Here is a 27,041-nt window from a genome sequence, read left to right on the forward strand (position 1 = left end):
ACCGTTGAAAGAAAAAATTTAATTATTCATGGCTTTTCCAAAATGTATTTTGAATTGCTGAATATGAAACGAAGACGATAATATTGAAATCAAACTACCTTGGTTTCATGAAATGTTATTATCTTAATGATTGAGTTGAACTGTGAACTTTTTTATATTTATTGATAAATCATTAGGGATACTGAAAATGAAGAAAAGGAGCATCCGTGTAGAACCAGAAAAAGAGATTCGAAAACTCCTGTTAATGAAACAATTCGATCAGATAGATAGTTCTGGCAGTACATTGTGAGCTTGAGTTTAGCATGATTAGATTGAATTAAAATTCAGATGCTACAATCAATGAAATTACTTGGCAGTTTTGCACAGAAAATCGTGCAAGACTTACAGTAAGAGTAGAGGTCAATTCAGGTTAGTGTTATTTATGCTTCAAATGCTGGATTGAAGGAAAAAACTGGAAATCTTTGAGTTCTCATAAAGTCAAAGTTTTTAATAATAAAAGTCGCTGTAAGGTTAAACTCATCATATAATTGAAACAATCAAAAGTGAAATGAATAGTTATCATTATCACCATTGAATCTTTAGACTCTTTAATGATCGATTAACGATTATTTGATGTTCAAAATTGAGTTTGTAAACTGATGCAGCAATTAAAGTGAAGCAAATTGAACGATGAATTGTATTGCTAACAAATTAATCATTTCAATACAATTCGTGAAATAAAACGGTTTAACTTTTTTTAATTTCACAGAATTTTTACCAATCTGGTTGAAAAGGAAAACTTTCGATGTCCAAGTTTTAGCCGTAAAGTTAATCAAATTGAAATTAGCAAATATTCAAATGCATTTTATTCATGACCTTTACCATCAACTGTACGGTTGAGGTAATTTTAGATGCGTTTTTAATCGTTAGACTCTTCACTGACAAGGTTTTTAATACTACCATTTCTTTTAAGCCACGTACTTTCATTCCTTTTGCTATTAAATACCTTACAAACTAACAATTAAAAATTAAATAAACATTTAACAGTGTGCTAACTTATACACTGAAACAACTCGCTGTTTGACATTTAAGAGATAGTTGAATAAATCATTTTGACATTTTAACCCTGAATGAAAAACATAGAAACCATTAAACTACATAATCTATCGCAGGTGAGCAATTTGATGCTAGTTTTAGAGCTTCGAAACTGGATTATTAGTTTGAAGCTATCTCAATAAAATTATGCGAATTTTCATTTGAAAAATATCATAAATTGTTTCAAAATGGTACGAAAAACCAGGAACTCGTTGATAAAAGCTGATTTGTATAATTTTCTTATTATTATAATATGATGATAAAATGATAGCTACAGAAACTGATATGCAAAACAAGTTTTTATCAAAGAAACAACGTTCTTTTTTATTGACTTTTGTCTCGCTAGAAAGCTATTTTAATTTTTGTTCAGAAAACAGCTAATAATTTATTCGCCGAAATATCATCTTGTTTGCTCAGTGTATCGTTGTTTTATTTTTGACCCGTATTTAGCCAGCTTTAAGTATCCGAAATGATGACGCATTAATTCAATTTTTCCGACAGAAATATTAAATGTGATTAGAGCCATATCCAGTATAATTACGCATGCAAAGCATTATAAAAAGTTCTGTTTGTCAGAAGCACCGATTTATTGAACTATTCGCCAAAATGTGCTTATTAATCTAATAAATTAAATGATCAATAGACTTATCTACGTTTGAATGCATATGAAATTTCATCTGCATAAATTATTTGTGAATGTATAGTTGCAAAAACAGACAAATTTGAACAGATGTCGCATGATAAAAAAAGAAAGCAAGAACTTCATGGTATAAAAAGCCCGGAAAAAGCGATACAGATATCAGTTGAAAAGTATTAACTACAAGACAACAACAAAAACATGAATATTAAATTAATAACTTTGTGCATCGTAGCCATAACAGCGTTTAGTGCTGTTGATGCAAACAGCTTATCAAGATGGAACCCAATAAGCATCGGTTTGAAAATGCCTATGGACCTTTTTGGAAGTCACAAGAAAACTAGCCCAACATCAGGATCAGGATCATCAACCGCAGCAGCTTCAGATTCATCATCAAGATCTAAAACCACGCACGCTAAACCTGTTATACCAAATGACTCAGCAACAACCTCAACATCAACCAGTAACTCACCTAACTCAGCATCATCAGGATCAGGTTCAGGATCATCAGCAGCAGCTTCATCAGGAGCAGCTTCAGGTTCAGGATCATCTGGTTCAGGTTCATCAGGATCAGCAGCTTCAGGATCAGCAGCAGCAAGTTCAGCAGCAGCAGCTTCAGACTCATCATCTGCACCTGCACCAGCATCAAACACTGGATCAGGATCATCATCAGCAGCTTCAAGTTCAGCCGCAGCAGCATCATCAGCAGCAGCTTCAGATTCATCATCAGGACCAACAACCTCAACATCAACCAGTAACTCACCTAACTCAGCATCATCAGGATCAGGTTCAGGATCATCAGCAGCAGCTTCATCAGGAGCAGCTTCAGGTTCAGGATCATCTGGCTCAGGATCAGGACAAGGATCTGGTTCATCAGGTTCAGGATCATCTGGTTCAGGTTCATCAGGATCAGCAGCTTCAGGATCAGCAGCATCAAGTTCAGCAGCAGCAGCTTCAGACTCATCATCTGCACCTGCACCAGCATCAAACACTGGATCAGGATCATCATCAGCAGCTTCAAGTTCAGCCGCAGCAGCATCATCAGCAGCAGCTTCAGATTCATCATCAGGACCAACAACCTCAACATCAACCAGTAACTCACCTAACTCAGCATCATCAGGATCAGGTTCAGGATCATCAGCAGCAGCTTCATCAGGAGCAGCTTCAGGTTCAGGATCATCTGGCTCAGGATCAGGACAAGGATCTGGTTCATCAGGTTCAGGATCATCTGGTTCAGGTTCATCAGGATCAGCAGCTTCAGGATCAGCAGCATCAAGTTCAGCAGCAGCAGCTTCAGACTCATCATCTGCACCTGCACCAGCATCAAACACTGGATCAGGATCATCATCAGCAGCTTCAAGTTCAGCCGCAGCAGCATCATCAGCAGCAGCTTCAGATTCATCATCAGGACCAACAACCTCAACATCAACCAGTAACTCACCTAACTCAGCATCATCAGGATCAGGTTCAGGATCATCAGCAGCAGCTTCATCAGGAGCAGCTTCAGGTTCAGGATCATCTGGCTCAGGATCAGGACAAGGATCTGGTTCATCAGGTTCAGGATCATCTGGTTCAGGTTCATCAGGATCAGCAGCTTCAGGATCAGCAGCATCAAGTTCAGCAGCAGCAGCTTCAGACTCATCATCTGCACCTGCACCAGCATCAAACACTGGATCAGGATCATCATCAGCAGCTTCAAGTTCAGCCGCAGCAGCATCATCAGCAGCAGCTTCAGATTCATCATCAGGACCAACAACCTCAACATCAACCAGTAACTCACCTAACTCAGCATCATCAGGATCAGGTTCAGGATCATCAGCAGCAGCTTCATCAGGAGCAGCTTCAGGTTCAGGATCATCTGGCTCAGGATCAGGACAAGGATCTGGTTCATCAGGTTCAGGATCATCTGGTTCAGGTTCATCAGGATCAGCAGCTTCAGGATCAGCAGCATCAAGTTCAGCAGCAGCAGCTTCAGACTCATCATCTGCACCTGCACCAGCATCAAACACTGGATCAGGATCATCATCAGCAGCTTCAAGTTCAGCCGCAGCAGCATCATCAGCAGCAGCTTCAGATTCATCATCAGGACCAACAACCTCAACATCAACCAGTAACTCACCTAACTCAGCATCATCAGGATCAGGTTCAGGATCATCAGCAGCAGCTTCATCAGGAGCAGCTTCAGGTTCAGGATCATCTGGCTCAGGATCAGGACAAGGATCTGGTTCATCAGGTTCAGGATCATCTGGTTCAGGTTCATCAGGATCAGCAGCTTCAGGATCAGCAGCATCAAGTTCAGCAGCAGCAGCTTCAGACTCATCATCTGCACCTGCACCAGCATCAAACACTGGATCAGGATCATCATCAGCAGCTTCAAGTTCAGCCGCAGCAGCATCATCAGCAGCAGCTTCAGATTCATCATCAGGACCAACAACCTCAACATCAACCAGTAACTCACCTAACTCAGCATCATCAGGATCAGGTTCAGGATCATCAGCAGCAGCTTCATCAGGAGCAGCTTCAGGTTCAGGATCATCTGGCTCAGGATCAGGACAAGGATCTGGTTCATCAGGTTCAGGATCATCTGGTTCAGGTTCATCAGGATCAGCAGCTTCAGGATCAGCAGCATCAAGTTCAGCAGCAGCAGCTTCAGACTCATCATCTGCACCTGCACCAGCATCAAACACTGGATCAGGATCATCATCAGCAGCTTCAAGTTCAGCCGCAGCAGCATCATCAGCAGCAGCTTCAGATTCATCATCAGGACCAACAACCTCAACATCAACCAGTAACTCACCTAACTCAGCATCATCAGGATCAGGTTCAGGATCATCAGCAGCAGCTTCATCAGGAGCAGCTTCAGGTTCAGGATCATCTGGCTCAGGATCAGGACAAGGATCTGGTTCATCAGGTTCAGGATCATCTGGTTCAGGTTCATCAGGATCAGCAGCTTCAGGATCAGCAGCATCAAGTTCAGCAGCAGCAGCTTCAGACTCATCATCTGCACCTGCACCAGCATCAAACACTGGATCAGGATCATCATCAGCAGCTTCAAGTTCAGCCGCAGCAGCATCATCAGCAGCAGCTTCAGATTCATCATCAGGACCAACAACCTCAACATCAACCAGTAACTCACCTAACTCAGCATCATCAGGATCAGGTTCAGGATCATCAGCAGCAGCTTCATCAGGAGCAGCTTCAGGTTCAGGATCATCTGGCTCAGGATCAGGACAAGGATCTGGTTCATCAGGTTCAGGATCATCTGGTTCAGGTTCATCAGGATCAGCAGCTTCAGGATCAGCAGCATCAAGTTCAGCAGCAGCAGCTTCAGACTCATCATCTGCACCTGCACCAGCATCAAACACTGGATCAGGATCATCATCAGCAGCTTCAAGTTCAGCCGCAGCAGCATCATCAGCAGCAGCTTCAGATTCATCATCAGGACCAACAACCTCAACATCAACCAGTAACTCACCTAACTCAGCATCATCAGGATCAGGTTCAGGATCATCAGCAGCAGCTTCATCAGGAGCAGCTTCAGGTTCAGGATCATCTGGCTCAGGATCAGGACAAGGATCTGGTTCATCAGGTTCAGGATCATCTGGTTCAGGTTCATCAGGATCAGCAGCTTCAGGATCAGCAGCATCAAGTTCAGCAGCAGCAGCTTCAGACTCATCATCTGCACCTGCACCAGCATCAAACACTGGATCAGGATCATCATCAGCAGCTTCAAGTTCAGCCGCAGCAGCATCATCAGCAGCAGCTTCAGATTCATCATCAGGACCAACAACCTCAACATCAACCAGTAACTCACCTAACTCAGCATCATCAGGATCAGGTTCAGGATCATCAGCAGCAGCTTCATCAGGAGCAGCTTCAGGTTCAGGATCATCTGGCTCAGGATCAGGACAAGGATCTGGTTCATCAGGTTCAGGATCATCTGGTTCAGGTTCATCAGGATCAGCAGCTTCAGGATCAGCAGCATCAAGTTCAGCAGCAGCAGCTTCAGACTCATCATCTGCACCTGCACCAGCATCAAACACTGGATCAGGATCATCATCAGCAGCTTCAAGTTCAGCCGCAGCAGCATCATCAGCAGCAGCTTCAGATTCATCATCAGGACCAACAACCTCAACATCAACCAGTAACTCACCTAACTCAGCATCATCAGGATCAGGTTCAGGATCATCAGCAGCAGCTTCATCAGGAGCAGCTTCAGGTTCAGGATCATATGGCTCAGGATCAGGACAAGGATCTGGTTCATCAGGTTCAGGATCATCTGGTTCAGGTTCATCAGGATCAGCAGCTTCAGGATCAGCAGCATCAAGTTCAGCAGCAGCAGCTTCAGACTCATCATCTGCACCTGCACCAGCATCAAACACTGGATCAGGATCATCATCAGCAGCTTCAAGTTCAGCCGCAGCAGCATCATCAGCAGCAGCTTCAGATTCATCATCAGGACCAACAACCTCAACATCAACCAGTAACTCACCTAACTCAGCATCATCAGGATCAGGTTCAGGATCATCAGCAGCAGCTTCATCAGGAGCAGCTTCAGGTTCAGGATCATCTGGCTCAGGATCAGGACAAGGATCTGGTTCATCAGGTTCAGGATCATCTGGTTCAGGTTCATCAGGATCAGCAGCTTCAGGATCAGCAGCATCAAGTTCAGCAGCAGCAGCTTCAGACTCATCATCTGCACCTGCACCAGCATCAAACACTGGATCAGGATCATCATCAGCAGCTTCAAGTTCAGCCGCAGCAGCATCATCAGCAGCAGCTTCAGATTCATCATCAGGACCAACAACCTCAACATCAACCAGTAACTCACCTAACTCAGCATCATCAGGATCAGGTTCAGGATCATCAGCAGCAGCTTCATCAGGAGCAGCTTCAGGTTCAGAATCATATGGCTCAGGATCAGGACAAGGATCTGGTTCATCAGGTTCAGGATCATCTGGTTCAGGTTCATCAGGATCAGCAGCTTCAGGATCAGCAGCATCAAGTTCAGCAGCAGCAGCAACAGACTCATCATCTGCACCTGCACCAGCATCAAACACTGGATCAGGATCATCATCAGCAGCTTCAAGTTCAGCCGCAGCAGCATCATCAGCAGCAGCTTCAGATTCATCATCAGGACCAACAACCTCAACATCAACCAGTAACTCACCTAACTCAGCATCATCAGGATCAGGTTCAGGATCATCAGCAGCAGCTTCATCAGGAGCAGCTTCAGGTTCAGGATCATCTGGCTCAGGATCAGGACAAGGATCTGGTTCATCAGGTTCAGGATCATCTGGTTCAGGTTCATCAGGATCAGCAGCTTCAGGATCAGCAGCATCAAGTTCAGCAGCAGCAGCTTCAGACTCATCATCTGCACCTGCACCAGCATCAAACACTGGATCAGGATCATCATCAGCAGCTTCAAGTTCAGCCGCAGCAGCATCAGCAGCAGCAGCTTCAGATTCATCATCAGGACCAACAACCTTAACATCAACCAGTAACTCACCTAACTCAGCATCATCAGGATCAGGTTCAGGATCATCAGCAGCAGCTTCATCAGGAGCAGCTTCAGGTTCAGGATCATCTGGCTCAGGATCAGGACAAGGATCTGGTTCATCAGGTTCAGGATCATCTGGTTCAGGTTCATCAGGATCAGCAGCTTCAGGATCAGCAGCATCAAGTTCAGCAGCAGCAGCTTCAGACTCATCATCTGCACCTGCACCAGCATCAAACACTGGATCAGGATCATCATCAGCAGCTTCAAGTTCAGCCGCAGCAGCATCATCAGCAGCAGCTTCAGATTCATCATCAGGACCAACAACCTCAACATCAACCAGTAACTCACCTAACTCAGCATCATCAGGATCAGGTTCAGGATCATCAGCAGCAGCTTCAGGTTCAGGATCATATGGCTCAGGATCAGGACAAGGATCTGGTTCATCAGGTTCAGGATCATCTGGTTCAGGTTCATCAGGATCAGCAGCTTCAGGATCAGCAGCATCAAGTTCAGCAGCAGCAGCTTCAGACTCATCATCTGCACCTGCACCAGCATCAAACATTGGATCAGGATCATCATCAGCAGCTTCAAGTTCAGCCGCAGCAGCATCATCAGCAGCAGCTTCAGATTCATCATCAGGACCAACAACCTCAACATCAACCAGTAACTCACCTAACTCAGCATCATCAGGATCAGGTTCAGGATCATCAGCAGCAGCTTCATCAGGATCAGCAGCTTCAGGATCAGCAGCATCAAGTTCAGCAGCAGCAGCTTCAGACTCATCATCTGCACCTGCACCAGCATCAAACACTGGATCAGGATCATCATCAGCAGCTTCAAGTTCAGCCGCAGCAGCATCATCAGCAGCAGCTTCAGATTCATCATCAGGACCAACAACCTCAACATCAACCAGTAACTCACCTAACTCAGCATCATCAGGATCAGGTTCAGGATCATCAGCAGCAGCTTCATCAGGAGCAGCTTCAGGTTCAGGATCATCTGGCTCAGGATCAGGACAAGGATCTGGTTCATCAGGTTCAGGATCATCTGGTTCAGGTTCATCAGGATCAGCAGCTTCAGGATCAGCAGCATCAAGTTCAGCAGCAGCAGCTTCAGACTCATCATCTGCACCTGCACCAGCATCAAACACTGGATCAGGATCATCATCAGCAGCTTCAAGTTCAGCCGCAGCAGCATCATCAGCAGCAGCTTCAGATTCATCATCAGGACCAACAACCTCAACATCAACCAGTAACTCACCTAACTCAGCATCATCAGGATCAGGTTCAGATTCATCATCAGGACCAACAACCTCAACATCAACCAGTAACTCACCTAACTCAGCATCATCAGGATCAGGTTCAGGATCATCAGGAGCAGCTTCAGGTTCAGGATCATCTGGCTCAGGATCAGGACAAGGATCTGGTTCATCAGGTTCAGGATCATCTGGTTCAGGTTCATCAGGATCAGCAGCTTCAGGATCAGCAGCATCAAGTTCAGCAGCAGCAGCTTCAGACTCATCATCTGCACCTGCACCAGCATCAAACACTGGATCAGGATCATCATCAGCAGCTTCAAGTTCAGCCGCAGCAGCATCATCAGCAGCAGCTTCAGATTCATCATCAGGACCAACAACCTCAACATCAACCAGTAACTCACCTAACTCAGCATCATCAGGATCAGGTTCAGGATCATCAGCAGCAGCTTCATCAGGAGCAGCTTCAGGTTCAGGATCATCTGGCTCAGGATCAGGACAAGGATCTGGTTCATCAGGTTCAGGATCATCTGGTTCAGGTTCATCAGGATCAGCAGCTTCAGGATCAGCAGCATCAAGTTCAGCAGCAGCAGCTTCAGACTCATCATCTGCACCTGCACCAGCATCAAACACTGGATCAGGATCATCATCAGCAGCTTCAAGTTCAGCCGCAGCAGCATCATCAGCAGCAGCTTCAGATTCATCATCAGGACCAACAACCTCAACATCAACCAGTAACTCACCTAACTCAGCATCATCAGGATCAGGTTCAGGATCATCAGCAGCAGCTTCATCAGGAGCAGCTTCAGGTTCAGGATCATCTGGCTCAGGATCAGGACAAGGATCTGGTTCATCAGGTTCAGGATCATCTGGTTCAGGTTCATCAGGATCAGCAGCTTCAGGATCAGCAGCATCAAGTTCAGCAGCAGCAGCTTCAGACTCATCATCTGCACCTGCACCAGCATCAAACACTGGATCAGGATCATCATCAGCAGCTTCAAGTTCAGCCGCAGCAGCATCATCAGCAGCAGCTTCAGATTCATCATCAGGACCAACAACCTCAACATCAACCAGTAACTCACCTAACTCAGCATCATCAGGATCAGGTTCAGGATCATCAGCAGCAGCTTCATCAGGAGCAGCTTCAGGTTCAGGATCATCTGGCTCAGGATCAGGACAAGGATCTGGTTCATCAGGTTCAGGATCATCTGGTTCAGGTTCATCAGGATCAGCAGCTTCAGGATCAGCAGCATCAAGTTCAGCAGCAGCAGCTTCAGACTCATCATCTGCACCTGCACCAGCATCAAACACTGGATCAGGATCATCATCAGCAGCTTCAAGTTCAGCCGCAGCAGCATCATCAGCAGCAGCTTCAGATTCATCATCAGGACCAACAACCTCAACATCAACCAGTAACTCACCTAACTCAGCATCATCAGGATCAGGTTCAGGATCATCAGCAGCAGCTTCATCAGGATCAGCAGCTTCAGGTTCAGGATCATCTGGCTCAGGATCAGGACAAGGATCTGGTTCATCAGGTTCAGGATCATCTGGTTCAGGTTCATCAGGATCAGCAGCTTCAGGATCAGCAGCATCAAGTTCAGCAGCAGCAGCTTCAGACTCATCATCTGCACCTGCACCAGCATCAAACACTGGATCAGGATCATCATCAGCAGCTTCAAGTTCAGCCGCAGCAGCATCATCAGCAGCAGCTTCAGATTCATCATCAGGACCAACAACCTCAACATCAACCAGTAACTCACCTAACTCAGCATCATCAGGATCAGGTTCAGGATCATCAGCAGCAGCTTCATCAGGAGCAGCTTCAGGTTCAGGATCATCTGGCTCAGGATCAGGACAAGGATCTGGTTCATCAGGTTCAGGATCATCTGGTTCAGGTTCATCAGGATCAGCAGCTTCAGGATCAGCAGCATCAAGTTCAGCAGCAGCAGCTTCAGACTCATCATCTGCACCTGCACCAGCATCAAACACTGGATCAGGATCATCATCAGCAGCTTCAAGTTCAGCCGCAGCAGCATCATCAGCAGCAGCTTCAGATTCATCATCAGGACCAACAACCTCAACATCAACCAGTAACTCACCTAACTCAGCATCATCAGGATCAGGTTCAGGATCATCAGCAGCAGCTTCATCAGGAGCAGCTTCAGGTTCAGGATCATCTGGCTCAGGATCAGGACAAGGATCTGGTTCATCAGGTTCAGGATCATCTGGTTCAGGTTCATCAGGATCAGCAGCTTCAGGATCAGCAGCATCAAGTTCAGCAGCAGCAGCTTCAGACTCATCATCTGCACCTGCACCAACATCAAACACTGGATCAGGATCATCATCAGCAGCTTCAAGTTCAGCCGCAGCAGCATCATCAGCAGCAGCTTCAGATTCATCATCAGGACCAACAACCTCAACATCAACCAGTAACTCACCTAACTCAGCATCATCAGGATCAGGTTCAGGATCATCAGCAGCAGCTTCATCAGGAGCAGCTTCAGGTTCAGGATCATCTGGCTCAGGATCAGGACAAGGATCTGGTTCATCAGGTTCAGGATCATCTGGTTCAGGTTCATCAGGATCAGCAGCTTCAGGATCAGCAGCATCAAGTTCAGCAGCAGCAGCAACAGACTCATCATCTGCACCTGCACCAGCATCAAACACTGGATCAGGATCATCATCAGCAGCTTCAAGTTCAGCCGCAGCAGCATCATCAGCAGCAGCTTCAGATTCATCATCAGGACCAACAACCTCAACATCAACCAGTAACTCACCTAACTCAGCATCATCAGGATCAGGTTCAGGATCATCAGCAGCAGCTTCATCAGGAGCAGCTTCAGGTTCAGGATCATCTGGCTCAGGATCAGGACAAGGATCTGGTTCATCAGGTTCAGGATCATCTGGTTCAGGTTCATCAGGATCAGCAGCTTCAGGATCAGCAGCATCAAGTTCAGCAGCAGCAGCTTCAGACTCATCATCTGCACCTGCACCAGCATCAAACACTGGATCAGGATCATCATCAGCAGCTTAAAGTTCAGCCGCAGCAGCATCATCAGCAGCAGCTTCAGATTCATCATCAGGACCAACAACCTCAACATCAACCAGTAACTCACCTAACTCAGCATCATCAGGATCAGGTTCAGGATCATCAGCAGCAGCTTCATCAGGAGCAGCTTCAGGTTCAGGATCATCTGGCTCAGGATCAGGACAAGGATCTGGTTCATCAGGTTCAGGATCATCTGGTTCAGGTTCATCAGGATCAGCAGCTTCAGGATCAGCAGCATCAAGTTCAGCAGCAGCAGCTTCAGACTCATCATCTGCACCTGCACCAACATCAAACACTGGATCAGGATCATCATCAGCAGCTTCAAGTTCAGCCGCAGCAGCATCATCAGCAGCAGCTTCAGATTCATCATCAGGACCAACAACCTCAACATCAACCAGTAACTCACCTAACTCAGCATCATCAGGATCAGGTTCAGGATCATCAGCAGCAGCTTCATCAGGAGCAGCTTCAGGTTCAGGATCATCTGGCTCAGGATCAGGACAAGGATCTGGTTCATCAGGTTCAGGATCATCTGGTTCAGGTTCATCAGGATCAGCAGCTTCAGGATCAGCAGCATCAAGTTCAGCAGCAGCAGCAACAGACTCATCATCTGCACCTGCACCAGCATCAAACACTGGATCAGGATCATCATCAGCAGCTTCAAGTTCAGCCGCAGCAGCATCATCAGCAGCAGCTTCAGATTCATCATCAGGACCAACAACCTCAACATCAACCAGTAACTCACCTAACTCAGCATCATCAGGATCAGGTTCAGGATCATCAGCAGCAGCTTCATCAGGAGCAGCTTCAGGTTCAGGATCATCTGGCTCAGGATCAGGACAAGGATCTGGTTCATCAGGTTCAGGATCATCTGGTTCAGGTTCATCAGGATCAGCAGCTTCAGGATCAGCAGCATCAAGTTCAGCAGCAGCAGCTTCAGACTCATCATCTGCACCTGCACCAGCATCAAACACTGGATCAGGATCATCATCAGCAGCTTCAAGTTCAGCCGCAGCAGCATCAGCAGCAGCAGCTTCAGATTCATCATCAGGACCAACAACCTCAACATCAACCAGTAACTCACCTAACTCAGCATCATCAGGATCAGGTTCAGGATCATCAGCAGCAGCTTCATCAGGAGCAGCTTCAGGTTCAGGATCATCTGGCTCAGGATCAGGACAAGGATCTGGTTCATCAGGTTCAGGATCATCTGGTTCAGGTTCATCAGGATCAGCAGCTTCAGGATCAGCAGCATCAAGTTCAGCAGCAGCAGCTTCAGACTCATCATCTGCACCTGCACCAGCATCAAACACTGGATCAGGATCATCATCAGCAGCTTCAAGTTCAGCCGCAGCAGCATCATCAGCAGCAGCTTCAGATTCATCATCAGGACCAACAACCTCAACATCAACCAGTAACTCACCTAACTCAGCATCATCAGGATCAGGTTCAGGATCATCAGCAGCAGCTTCATCAGGAGCAGCTTCAGGTTCAGGATCATATGGCTCAGGATCAGGACAAGGATCTGGTTCATCAGGTTCAGGATCATCTGGTTCAGGTTCATCAGGATCAGCAGCTTCAGGATCAGCAGCATCAAGTTCAGCAGCAGCAGCTTCAGACTCATCATCTGCACCTGCACCAGCATCAAACACTGGATCAGGATCATCATCAGCAGCTTCAAGTTCAGCCGCAGCAGCATCATCAGCAGCAGCTTCAGATTCATCATCAGGACCAACAACCTCAACATCAACCAGTAACTCACCTAACTCAGCATCATCAGGATCAGGTTCAGGATCATCAGCAGCAGCTTCATCAGGAGCAGCTTCAGGTTCAGGATCATCTGGCTCAGGATCAGGACAAGGATCTGGTTCATCAGGTTCAGGATCATCTGGTTCAGGTTCATCAGGATCAGCAGCTTCAGGATCAGCAGCATCAAGTTCAGCAGCAGCAGCTTCAGACTCATCATCTGCACCTGCACCAGCATCAAACACTGGATCAGGATCATCATCAGCAGCTTCAAGTTCAGCCGCAGCAGCATCATCAGCAGCAGCTTCAGATTCATCATCAGGACCAACAACCTCAACATCAACCAGTAACTCACCTAACTCAGCATCATCAGGATCAGGTTCAGGATCATCAGCAGCAGCTTCATCAGGAGCAGCTTCAGGTTCAGGATCATATGGCTCAGGATCAGGACAAGGATCTGGTTCATCAGGTTCAGGATCATCTGGTTCAGGTTCATCAGGATCAGCAGCTTCAGGATCAGCAGCATCAAGTTCAGCAGCAGCAGCAACAGACTCATCATCTGCACCTGCACCAGCATCAAACACTGGATCAGGATCATCATCAGCAGCTTCAAGTTCAGCCGCAGCAGCATCATCAGCAGCAGCTTCAGATTCATCATCAGGACCAACAACCTCAACATCAACCAGTAACTCACCTAACTCAGCATCATCAGGATCAGGTTCAGGATCATCAGCAGCAGCTTCATCAGGAGCAGCTTCAGGTTCAGGATCATCTGGCTCAGGATCAGGACAAGGATCTGGTTCATCAGGTTCAGGATCATCTGGTTCAGGTTCATCAGGATCAGCAGCTTCAGGATCAGCAGCATCAAGTTCAGCAGCAGCAGCTTCAGACTCATCATCTGCACCTGCACCAGCATCAAACACTGGATCAGGATCATCATCAGCAGCTTCAAGTTCAGCCGCAGCAGCATCAGCAGCAGCAGCTTCAGATTCATCATCAGGACCAACAACCTCAACATCAACCAGTAACTCACCTAACTCAGCATCATCAGGATCAGGTTCAGGATCATCAGCAGCAGCTTCATCAGGAGCAGCTTCAGGTTCAGGATCATCTGGCTCAGGATCAGGACAAGGATCTGGTTCATCAGGTTCAGGATCATCTGGTTCAGGTTCATCAGGATCAGCAGCTTCAGGATCAGCAGCATCAAGTTCAGCAGCAGCAGCTTCAGACTCATCATCTGCACCTGCACCAGCATCAAACACTGGATCAGGATCATCATCAGCAGCTTCAAGTTCAGCCGCAGCAGCATCATCAGCAGCAGCTTCAGATTCATCATCAGGACCAACAACCTCAACATCAACCAGTAACTCACCTAACTCAGCATCATCAGGATCAGGTTCAGGATCATCAGCAGCAGCTTCATCAGGAGCAGCTTCAGGTTCAGGATCATATGGCTCAGGATCAGGACAAGGATCTGGTTCATCAGGTTCAGGATCATCTGGTTCAGGTTCATCAGGATCAGCAGCTTCAGGATCAGCAGCATCAAGTTCAGCAGCAGCAGCTTCAGACTCATCATCTGCACCTGCACCAGCATCAAACACTGGATCAGGATCATCATCAGCAGCTTCAAGTTCAGCCGCAGCAGCATCATCAGCAGCAGCTTCAGATTCATCATCAGGACCAACAACCTCAACATCAACCAGTAACTCACCTAACTCAGCATCATCAGGATCAGGTTCAGGATCATCAGCAGCAGCTTCATCAGGAGCAGCTTCAGGTTCAGGATCATCTGGCTCAGGATCAGGACAAGGATCTGGTTCATCAGGTTCAGGATCATCTGGTTCAGGTTCATCAGGATCAGCAGCTTCAGGATCAGCAGCATCAAGTTCAGCAGCAGCAGCTTCAGACTCATCATCTGCACCTGCACCAGCATCAAACACTGGATCAGGATCATCATCAGCAGCTTCAAGTTCAGCCGCAGCAGCATCAGCAGCAGCAGCTTCAGATTCATCATCAGGACCAACAACCTCAACATCAACCAGTAACTCACCTAACTCAGCATCATCAGGATCAGGTTCAGGATCATCAGCAGCAGCTTCATCAGGAGCAGCTTCAGGTTCAGGATCATCTGGATCAGGATCAGGACAAGGATCTGGTTCATCAGGTTCAGGATCATCTGGTTCAGGTTCATCAGGATCAGCAGCTTCAGGATCAGCAGCATCAAGTTCAGCAGCAGCAGCTTCAGACTCATCATCTGCACCTGCACCAGCATCAAACACTGGATCAGGATCATCATCAGCAGCTTCAAGTTCAGCCGCAGCAGCATCAGCAGCAGCAGCTTCAGATTCATCATCAGGACCAACAACCTCAACATCAACCAGTAACTCACCTAACTCAGCATCATCAGGATCAGGTTCAGGATCATCAGCAGCAGCTTCATCAGGAGCAGCTTCAGGTTCAGGATCATCTGGCTCAGGATCAGGACAAGGATCTGGTTCATCAGGTTCAGGATCATCTGGTTCAGGTTCATCAGGATCAGCAGCTTCAGGATCAGCAGCATCAAGTTCAGCAGCAGCAGCTTCAGACTCATCATCTGCACCTGCACCAGCATCAAACACTGGATCAGGATCATCATCAGCAGCTTCAAGTTCAGCCGCAGCAGCATCATCAGCAGCAGCTTCAGATTCATCATCAGGACCAACAACCTCAACATCAACCAGTAACTCACCTAACTCAGCATCATCAGGATCAGGTTCAGGATCATCAGCAGCAGCTTCAGGTTCAGGATCATATGGCTCAGGATCAGGACAAGGATCTGGTTCATCAGGTTCAGGATCATCTGGTTCAGGTTCATCAGGATCAGCAGCTTCAGGATCAGCAGCATCAAGTTCAGCAGCAGCAGCTTCAGACTCATCATCTGCACCTGCACCAGCATCAAACATTGGATCAGGATCATCATCAGCAGCTTCAAGTTCAGCCGCAGCAGCATCATCAGCAGCAGCTTCAGATTCATCATCAGGACCAACAACCTCAACATCAACCAGTAACTCACCTAACTCAGCATCATCAGGATCAGGTTCAGGATCATCAGCAGCAGCTTCATCAGGATCAGCAGCTTCAGGATCAGCAGCATCAAGTTCAGCAGCAGCAGCTTCAGACTCATCATCTGCACCTGCACCAGCATCAAACACTGGATCAGGATCATCATCAGCAGCTTCAAGTTCAGCCGCAGCAGCATCATCAGCAGCAGCTTCAGATTCATCATCAGGACCAACAACCTCAACATCAACCAGTAACTCACCTAACTCAGCATCATCAGGATCAGGTTCAGGATCATCAGCAGCAGCTTCATCAGGAGCAGCTTCAGGTTCAGGATCATCTGGCTCAGGATCAGGACAAGGATCTGGTTCATCAGGTTCAGGATCATCTGGTTCAGGTTCATCAGGATCAGCAGCTTCAGGATCAGCAGCATCAAGTTCAGCAGCAGCAGCTTCAGACTCATCATCTGCACCTGCACCAGCATCAAACACTGGATCAGGATCATCATCAGCAGCTTCAAGTTCAGCCGCAGCAGCATCATCAGCAGCAGCTTCAGATTCATCATCAGGACCAACAACCTCAACATCAACCAGTAACTCACCTAACTCAGCATCATCAGGATCAGGTTCAGGATCATCAGCAGCAGCTTCATCAGGAGCAGCTTCAGGTTCAGAATCATATGGCTCAGGATCAGGACAAGGATCTGGTTCATCAGGTTCAGGATCATCTGGTTCAGGTTCATCAGGATCAGCAGCTTCAGGATCAGCAGCATCAAGTTCAGCAGCAGCAGCTTCAGACTCATCATCTGCACCTGCACCAGCATCAAACACTGGATCAGGATCATCATCAGCAGCTTCAAGTTCAGCCGCAGCAGCATCATCAGCAGCAGCTTCAGATTCATCATCAGGACCAACAACCTCAACATCAACCAGTAACTCACCTAACTCAGCATCATCAGGATCAGGTTCAGGATCATCAGCAGCAGCTTCATCAGGATCAGCAGCTTCAGGTTCAGGATCATCTGGCTCAGGATCAGGACAAGGATCTGGTTCATCAGGTTCAGGATCATCTGGTTCAGGTTCATCAGGATCAGCAGCTTCAGGATCAGCAGCATCAAGTTCAGCAGCAGCAGCTTCAGACTCATCATCTGCACCTGCACCAGCATCAAACACTGGATCAGGATCATCATCAGCAGCTTCAAGTTCAGCCGCAGCAGCATCATCAGCAGCAGCTTCAGATTCATCATCAGGACCAACAACCTCAACATCAACCAGTAACTCACCTAACTCAGCATCATCAGGATCAGGTTCAGGATCATCAGCAGCAGCTTCATCAGGATCAGCAGCTTCAGGATCAGCAGCATCAAGTTCAGCAGCAGCAGCTTCAGACTCATCATCTGCACCTGCACCAGCATCAAACACTGGATCAGGATCATCATCAGCAGCTTCAAGTTCAGCCGCAGCAGCATCATCAGCAGCAGCTTCAGATTCATCATCAGGACCAACAACCTCAACATCAACCAGTAACTCACCTAACTCAGCATCATCAGGATCAGGTTCAGGATCATCAGCAGCAGCTTCATCAGGAGCAGCTTCAGGTTCAGGATCATCTGGCTCAGGATCAGGACAAGGATCTGGTTCATCAGGTTCAGGATCATCTGGTTCAGGTTCATCAGGATCAGCAGCTTCAGGATCAGCAGCATCAAGTTCAGCAGCAGCAGCTTCAGACTCATCATCTGCACCTGCACCAGCATCAAACACTGGATCAGGATCATCATCAGCAGCTTCAAGTTCAGCCGCAGCAGCATCATCAGCAGCAGCTTCAGATTCATCATCAGGACCAACAACCTCAACATCAACCAGTAACTCACCTAACTCAGCATCATCAGGATCAGGTTCAGGATCATCAGCAGCAGCTTCATCAGGAGCAGCTTCAGGTTCAGGATCATCTGGCTCAGGATCAGGACAAGGATCTGGTTCATCAGGTTCAGGATCATCTGGTTCAGGTTCATCAGGATCAGCAGCTTCAGGATCAGCAGCATCAAGTTCAGCAGCAGCAGCTTCAGACTCATCATCTGCACCTGCACCAGCATCAAACACTGGATCAGGATCATCATCAGCAGCTTCAAGTTCAGCCGCAGCAGCATCATCAGCAGCAGCTTCAGATTCATCATCAGGACCAACAACCTCAACATCAACCAGTAACTCACCTAACTCAGCATCATCAGGATCAGGTTCAGGATCATCAGCAGCAGCTTCATCAGGATCAGCAGCTTCAGGATCAGCAGCATCAAGTTCAGCAGCAGCAGCTTCAGACTCATCATCTGCACCTGCACCAGCATCAAACACTGGATCAGGATCATCATCAGCAGCTTCAAGTTCAGCCGCAGCAGCATCATCAGCAGCAGCTTCAGATTCATCATCAGGACCAACAACCTCAACATCAACCAGTAACTCACCTAACTCAGCATCATCAGGATCAGGTTCAGGATCATCAGCAGCAGCTTCATCAGGAGCAGCTTCAGGTTCAGGATCATCTGGCTCAGGATCAGGACAAGGATCTGGTTCATCAGGTTCAGGATCATCTGGTTCAGGTTCATCAGGATCAGCAGCTTCAGGATCAGCAGCATCAAGTTCAGCAGCAGCAGCTTCAGACTCATCATCTGCACCTGCACCAGCATCAAACACTGGATCAGGATCATCATCAGCAGCTTCAAGTTCAGCCGCAGCAGCATCATCAGCAGCAGCTTCAGATTCATCATCAGGACCAACAACCTCAACATCAACCAGTAACTCACCTAACTCAGCATCATCAGGATCAGGTTCAGGATCATCAGCAGCAGCTTCATCAGGAGCAGCTTCAGGTTCAGGATCATCTGGCTCAGGATCAGGACAAGGATCTGGTTCATCAGGTTCAGGATCATCTGGTTCAGGTTCATCAGGATCAGCAGCTTCAGGATCAGCAGCATCAAGTTCAGCAGCAGCAGCTTCAGACTCATCATCTGCACCTGCACCAGCATCAAACACTGGATCAGGATCATCATCAGCAGCTTCAAGTTCAGCCGCAGCAGCATCATCAGCAGCAGCTTCAGATTCATCATCAGGACCAACAACCTCAACATCAACCAGTAACTCACCTAACTCAGCATCATCAGGATCAGGTTCAGGATCATCAGCAGCAGCTTCATCAGGAGCAGCTTCAGGTTCAGGATCATCTGGCTCAGGATCAGGACAAGGATCTGGTTCATCAGGTTCAGGATCATCTGGTTCAGGTTCATCAGGATCAGCAGCTTCAGGATCAGCAGCATCAAGTTCAGCAGCAGCAGCTTCAGACTCATCATCTGCACCTGCACCAGCATCAAACACTGGATCAGGATCATCATCAGCAGCTTCAAGTTCAGCCGCAGCAGCATCATCAGCAGCAGCTTCAGATTCATCATCAGGACCAACAACCTCAACATCAACCAGTAACTCACCTAACTCAGCATCATCAGGATCAGGTTCAGGATCATCAGCAGCAGCTTCATCAGGAGCAGCTTCAGGTTCAGAATCATATGGCTCAGGATCAGGACAAGGATCTGGTTCATCAGGTTCAGGATCATCTGGTTCAGGTTCATCAGGATCAGCAGCTTCAGGATCAGCAGCATCAAGTTCAGCAGCAGCAGCTTCAGACTCATCATCTGCACCTGCACCAGCATCAAACACTGGATCAGGATCATCATCAGCAGCTTCAAGTTCAGCCGCAGCAGCATCATCAGCAGCAGCTTCAGATTCATCATCAGGACCAACAACCTCAACATCAACCAGTAACTCACCTAACTCAGCATCATCAGGATCAGGTTCAGGATCATCAGCAGCAGCTTCATCAGGATCAGCAGCTTCAGGTTCAGGATCATCTGGCTCAGGATCAGGACAAGGATCTGGTTCATCAGGTTCAGGATCATCTGGTTCAGGTTCATCAGGATCAGCAGCTTCAGGATCAGCAGCATCAAGTTCAGCAGCAGCAGCTTCAGACTCATCATCTGCACCTGCACCAGCATCAAACACTGGATCAGGATCATCATCAGCAGCTTCAAGTTCAGCCGCAGCAGCATCATCAGCAGCAGCTTCAGATTCATCATCAGGACCAACAACCTCAACATCAACCAGTAACTCACCTAACTCAGCATCATCAGGATCAGGTTCAGGATCATCAGCAGCAGCTTCATCAGGAGCAGCTTCAGGTTCAGGATCATATGGCTCAGGATCAGGACAAGGATCTGGTTCATCAGGTTCAGGATCATCTGGTTCAGGTTCATCAGGATCAGCAGCTTCAGGATCAGCAGCATCAAGTTCAGCAGCAGCAGCTTCAGACTCATCATCTGCACCTGCACCAGCATCAAACACTGGATCAGGATCATCATCAGCAGCTTCAAGTTCAGCCGCAGCAGCATCATCAGCAGCAGCTTCAGATTCATCATCAGGACCAACAACCTCAACATCAACCAGTAACTCACCTAACTCAGCATCATCAGGATCAGGTTCAGGATCATCAGCAGCAGCTTCATCAGGAGCAGCTTCAGGTTCAGGATCATATGGCTCAGGATCAGGACAAGGATCTGGTTCATCTGGTTCAGGATCATCTGGTTCAGGTTCATCAGGATCAGCAGCTTCAGGATCAGCAGCATCAAGTTCAGCAGCAGCAGCTTCAGACTCATCATCTGCACCTGCACCAGCATCAAACACTGGATCAAGATCATCATCAGCAGCTTCAAGTTCAGCCGCAGCAGCATCATCAGCAGCAGCTTCAGATTCATCATCAGGACCAACAACCTCAACATCAACCAGTAACTCACCTAACTCAGCATCATCAGGATCAGGTTCAGGATCATCAGCAGCAGCTTCATCAGGATCAGCAGCTTCAGGATCAGCAGCATCAAGTTCAGCAGCAGCAGCTTCAGACTCATCATCTGCACCTGCACCAGCATCAAACACTGGATCAGGATCATCATCAGCAGCTTCAAGTTCAGCCGCAGCAGCATCATCAGCAGCAGCTTCAGATTCATCATCAGGACCAACAACCTCAACATCAACCGATAACTCACCTAACTCAGCATCATCAGGATCAGGTTCAGGATCATCAGCAGCAGCTTCATCAGGAGCAGCTTCAGGTTCAGGATCATCTGGCTCAGGATCAGGACAAGGATCTGGTTCATCAGGTTCAGGATCATCTGGTTCAGGTTCATCAGGATCAGCAGCTTCAGGATCAGCAGCATCAAGTTCAGCAGCAGCAGCTTCAGACTCATCATCTGCACCTGCACCAGCATCAAACACTGGATCAGGATCATCATCAGCAGTTTCAAGTTCAGCCGCAGCAGCATCATCAGCAGCAGCTTCAGATTCATCATCAGGACCAACAACCTCAACATCAACCAGTAACTCACCTAACTCAGCATCATCAGGATCAGGTTCAGGATCATCAGCAGCAGCTTCATCAGGAGCAGCTTCAGGTTCAGGATCATATGGCTCAGGATCAGGACAAGGATCTGGTTCATCAGGTTCAGGATCATCTGGTTCAGGTTCATCAGGATCAGCAGCTTCAGGATCAGCAGCATCAAGTTCAGCAGCAGCAGCTTCAGACTCATCATCTGCACCTGCACCAGCATCAAACACTGGATCAGGATCATCATCAGCAGCTTCAAGTTCAGCCGCAGCAGCATCATCAGCAGCAGCTTCAGATTCATCATCAGGACCAACAACCTCAACATCAACCAGTAACTCACCTAACTCAGCATCATCAAGATCAGGTTCAGGATCATCAGCAGCAGCTTCATCAGGAGCAGCTTCAGGTTCAGGATCATCTGGCTCAGGATCAGGACAAGGATCTGGTTCATCAGGTTCAGGATCATCTGGATCAGGTTCATCAGGATCAGCAGCTTCAGGATCAGCAGCATCAAGTTCAGCAGCAGCAGCTTCAGACTCATCATCTGCACCTGCACCAGCATCAAACACTGGATCAGGATCATCATCAGCAGCTTCAAGTTCAGCCGCAGCAGCATCAGCAGCAGCAGCTTCAGATTCATCATCAGGACCAACAACCTCAACATCAACCAGTAACTCACCTAACTCAGCATCATCAGGATCAGGTTCAGGATCATCAGCAGCAGCTTCATCAGGAGCAGCTTCAGGTTCAGGATCATCTGGCTCAGGATCAGGACAAGGATCTGGTTCATCAGGTTCAGGATCATCTGGTTCAGGTTCATCAGGATCAGCAGCTTCAGGATCAGCAGCATCAAGTTCAGCAGCAGCAGCTTCGGACTCATCATCTGCACCTGCACCAGCATCAAACACTGGATCAGCATCATCAGCAGCAGCTTCAGATTCATCATCAGGACCAACAACCTCAACATCAATTAGTAACTCACCTAACTCAGCATCATCAGGATCAGGTTCAGGATCATCAGCAGCAGCTTCATCAGGAGCAGCTTCAGGTTCAGGATCATCTGGCTCAGGATCAGGACAAGGATCTGGTTCATCAGGTTCAGGATCATCTGGTTCAGGTTCATCAGGATCAGCAGCATCAAGTTCAGCAGCAGCAGCTTCAGACTCATCATCTGCACCTGCACCAGCATCAAACACTGGATCAGGATCATCATCAGCAGCTTCAAGTTCAGCCGCAGCAGCATCATCAGCAGCAGCTTCAGATTCATCATCAGGACCAACAACCTCAACATCAACCAGTAACTCACCTAACTCAGCATCATCAGGATCAGGTTCAGGATCATCAGCAGCAGCTTCATCAGGAGCAGCTTCAGGTTCAGGATCATCTGGCTCAGGATCAGGACAAGGATCTGGTTCATCAGGTTCAGGATCATCTGGTTCAGGTTCATCAGGATCAGCAGCTTCAGGATCAGCAGCATCAAGTTCAGCAGCAGCAGCTTCAGACTCATCATCTGCACCTGCACCAGCATCAAACACTGGATCAGGATCATCATCAGCAGCTTCAAGTTCAGCCGCAGCAGCATCATCAGCAGCAGCTTCAGATTCATCATCAGGACCAACAACCTCAACATCAACCAGTAACTCACCTAACTCAGCATCATCAGGATCAGGTTCAGGATCATCAGCAGCAGCTTCATCAGGAGCAGCTTCAGGTTCAGGATCATCTGGCTCAGGATCAGGACAAGGATCTGGTTCATCAGGTTCAGGATCATCTGGTTCAGGTTCATCAGGATCAGCAGCTTCAGGATCAGCAGCATCAAGTTCAGCAGCAGCAGCTTCAGACTCATCATCTGCACCTGCACCAGCATCAAACACTGGATCAGGATCATCATCAGCAGCTTCAAGTTCAGCCGCAGCAGCATCATCAGCAGCAGCTTCAGATTCATCATCAGGACCAACAACCTCAACATCAACCAGTAACTCACCTAACTCAGCATCATCAGGATCAGGTTCAGGATCATCAGCAGCAGCTTCATCAGGAGCAGCTTCAGGTTCAGGATCATCTGGCTCAGGATCAGGACAAGGATCTGGTTCATCAGGTTCAGGATCATCTGGTTCAGGTTCATCAGGATCAGCAGCTTCAGGATCAGCAGCATCAAGTTCAGCAGCAGCAGCTTCAGACTCATCATCTGCACCTGCACCAGCATCAAACACTGGATCAGGATCATCATCAGCAGCTTCAAGTTCAGCCGCAGCAGCATCATCAGCAGCAGCTTCAGATTCATCATCAGGACCAACAACCTCAACATCAACCAGTAACTCACCTAACTCAGCATCATCAGGATCAGGTTCAGGATCATCAGCAGCAGCTTCATCAGGAGCAGCTTCAGGTTCAGGATCATCTGGCTCAGGATCAGGACAAGGATCTGGTTCATCAGGTTCAGGATCATCTGGTTCAGGTTCATCAGGATCAGCAGCTTCAGGATCAGCAGCATCAAGTTCAGCAGCAGCAGCTTCAGACTCATCATCTGCACCTGCACCAGCATCAAACACTGGATCAGGATCATCATCAGCAGCTTCAAGTTCAGCCGCAGCAGCATCATCAGCAGCAGCTTCAGATTCATCATCAGGACCAACAACCTCAACATCAACCAGTAACTCACCTAACTCAGCATCATCAGGATCAGGTTCAGGATCATCAGCAGCAGCTTCAGGTTCAGGATCATCTGGCTCAGGATCAGGACAAGGATCTGGTTCATCAGGTTCAGGATCATCTGGTTCAGGTTCATCAGGATCAGCAGCTTCAGGATCAGCAGCATCAAGTTCAGCAGCAGCAGCTTCAGACTCATCATCTGCACCTGCACCAGCATCAAACACTGGATCAGGATCATCATCAGCAGCTTCAAGTTCAGCCGCAGCAGCATCATCAGCAGCAGCTTCAGATTCATCATCAGGACCAACAACCTCAACATCAACCAGTAACTCACCTAACTCAGCATCATCAGGATCAGGTTCAGGATCATCAGCAGCAGCTTCATCAGGAGCAGCTTCAGGTTCAGGATCATCTGGCTCAGGATCAGGACAAGGATCTGGTTCATCAGGTTCAGGATCATCTGGTTCAGGTTCATCAGGATCAGCAGCTTCAGGATCAGCAGCATCAAGTTCAGCAGCAGCAGCTTCAGACTCATCATCTGCACCTGCACCAGCATCAAACACTGGATCAGGATCATCATCAGCAGCTTCAAGTTCAGCCGCAGCAGCATCATCAGCAGCAGCTTCAGATTCATCATCAGGACCAACAACCTCAACATCAACCAGTAACTCACCTAACTCAGCATCATCAGGATCAGGTTCAGGATCATCAGCAGCAGCTTCATCAGGAGCAGCTTCAGGTTCAGGATCATCTGGCTCAGGATCAGGACAAGGATCTGGTTCATCAGGTTCAGGATCATCTGGTTCAGGTTCATCAGGATCAGCAGCTTCAGGATCAGCAGCATCAAGTTCAGCAGCAGCAGCTTCAGACTCATCATCTGCACCTGCACCAGCATCAAACACTGGATCAGGATCATCATCAGCAGCTTCAAGTTCAGCCGCAGCAGCATCATCAGCAGCAGCTTCAGATTCATCATCAGGACCAACAACCTCAACATCAACCAGTAACTCACCTAACTCAGCATCATCAGGATCAGGTTCAGGATCATCAGCAGCAGCTTCATCAGGAGCAGCTTCAGGTTCAGGATCATCTGGCTCAGGATCAGGACAAGGATCTGGTTCATCAGGTTCAGGATCATCTGGTTCAGGTTCATCAGGATCAGCAGCTTCAGGATCAGCAGCATCAAGTTCAGCAGCAGCAGCTTCAGACTCATCATCTGCACCTGCACCAGCATCAAACACTGGATCAGGATCATCATCAGCAGCTTCAGATTCATCATCAGGACCAACAACCTCAACATCAACCAGTAACTCACCTAACTCAGCATCATCAGGATCAGGTGCAGGATCATCTGCTGCTTATGCTAATCGCTATGTTAATTCTGCAGGTCAAACCTGTGTTTGTTATGCATAAGATAAATCTGAATAAAAAATCTGATTTCTAAATACGTAGCATATATTTCCTATTTTTTATGAATTGAAAGCTTATTCATTCATAATACAAGGCAAGAAGATATTACCTTATATGTCTAATCAGCATAAACTTTTAGCATCGAGAATTGAGAACAGGAATTTTATTTCAAACGTAAAAGGTTTAAGAATTTTTGAATTTACAGCAAGCAATCGATCAAAATAAATCGAAATGCTAATGCGATTCACAATTGAAAAATCAAATTAGGCTTATTACTATTTATTTTCAGTCTTCATCGCAACATTCAATATTCATCACAAACTATTGAGCATTTCGCGCTATTTTTCTACTATTGCTACTGTAAATATGTGGAATTATCACTACTTTCATACTAACATAAAAAATCTTCATTGTGATACGCTATCTTTGATGCCTCTGCACTTCGCCCTTTTTCCGTCTCTTCGTCTTCAAATTATTTTGTTTTTTTTTCGTTAATATTTCACGAATGATAAGTCAGAAAAGAAAGTAGGAAGTCGGTTCTGCATATAAATTATCTTTCTTTTTAACATATTAATAATCGGTTCTAGTTGGTCGCGACTTCCCACTTCGTCCTTTATATTTTTAAAGTATAAAAAATTGCAAAAGAAAATCATTCACAATCTGAAAATAGGCAAATTTTGATATTATCATTTTGATCATAACCTTTATGAATGCTGATGGATATTCGGGCAGTTTGATTGTTCAAGTGGTTGTAAATTAATGTCCAATTGTCTGATGAACAAGCTAGATCGCTGAATTTTTGGAATAATGTATGTTGACAATTGCAGGCACACTTGTACAGTTTGATTTTGTTTCAATCTTGTCTTTAATTCAATTTTTAACCACCCTTATCGGTGCTGGTTTAGTTTGACAAACAAGGGTCACTTGGTGGTCGTTAAATATCCAATAAATGATGATCAATTTAGTATTTGATTGATTACTTCTCATCAATCATTTTTTCCTTCAGGTAATAAATGTTTCATTTTCAGTCAATGAATATTGTTGAAAGTCTCCAACAGTTACCTCAACGATCAAAAGCGTAATTAAAGAATCTTGAAGAAATAAATGAACAGTTATTGATCTACGACCAGTACTTGGTGATTGTATCAAATGTATGGAATGCATCTAATATGTAAAAAGTCGAGAAGTGATACGCAAGTGATAGCTTGAAGTTAATGACTGTATAACTTTGCGTACGATGAAATCAATGTTTCAA

At 47.0% G+C, this 27,041-nt stretch overlaps 1 protein-coding gene across 1 annotated transcript; it reads left to right on the forward strand.

The window, feature by feature from the left end:
* The first annotated feature begins 1,804 nt into the window (after nucleotides 1-1,804).
* LOC149094674 (uncharacterized) lies at nucleotides 1,805-25,789 on the forward strand. Its single transcript, XM_089270389.1, has 4 exons — nucleotides 1,805-1,841; nucleotides 7,458-8,261; nucleotides 8,496-8,789; nucleotides 25,701-25,789. Exons 1-4 carry the CDS (start codon nucleotides 1,805-1,807, stop codon nucleotides 25,787-25,789), a joined length of 1,224 nt encoding a protein of 407 aa, XP_089126515.1.
* Nucleotides 25,790-27,041: the final 1,252 nt, after the last annotated feature.

Source organism: Tetranychus urticae, chromosome 1 (genome assembly GCF_039701765.1).
Source record: "Tetranychus urticae isolate SD_2017Ah chromosome 1, NJAU_TeUrti_SD_1.0, whole genome shotgun sequence".
Taxonomy (NCBI): Eukaryota; Metazoa; Arthropoda; class Arachnida; order Trombidiformes; family Tetranychidae; genus Tetranychus; species Tetranychus urticae.

Coding starts and splice junctions, on each gene's coding strand:
- LOC149094674 (XM_089270389.1), top strand. CDS start 1,805: ATGTCGCATGATAAAAAAAGAAAGCAAGAACTTCATG. Junction 8,262..8,495: donor ATCAGGTTCAGGATCATCTG/GTTCAGGTTCAT, acceptor CATCAGGATCAG/GTTCAGATTCATCATCAGGA. Junction 8,790..25,700: donor ATCATCATCAGCAGCTTCAA/GTTCAGCCGCAG, acceptor CACCTAACTCAG/CATCATCAGGATCAGGTGCA.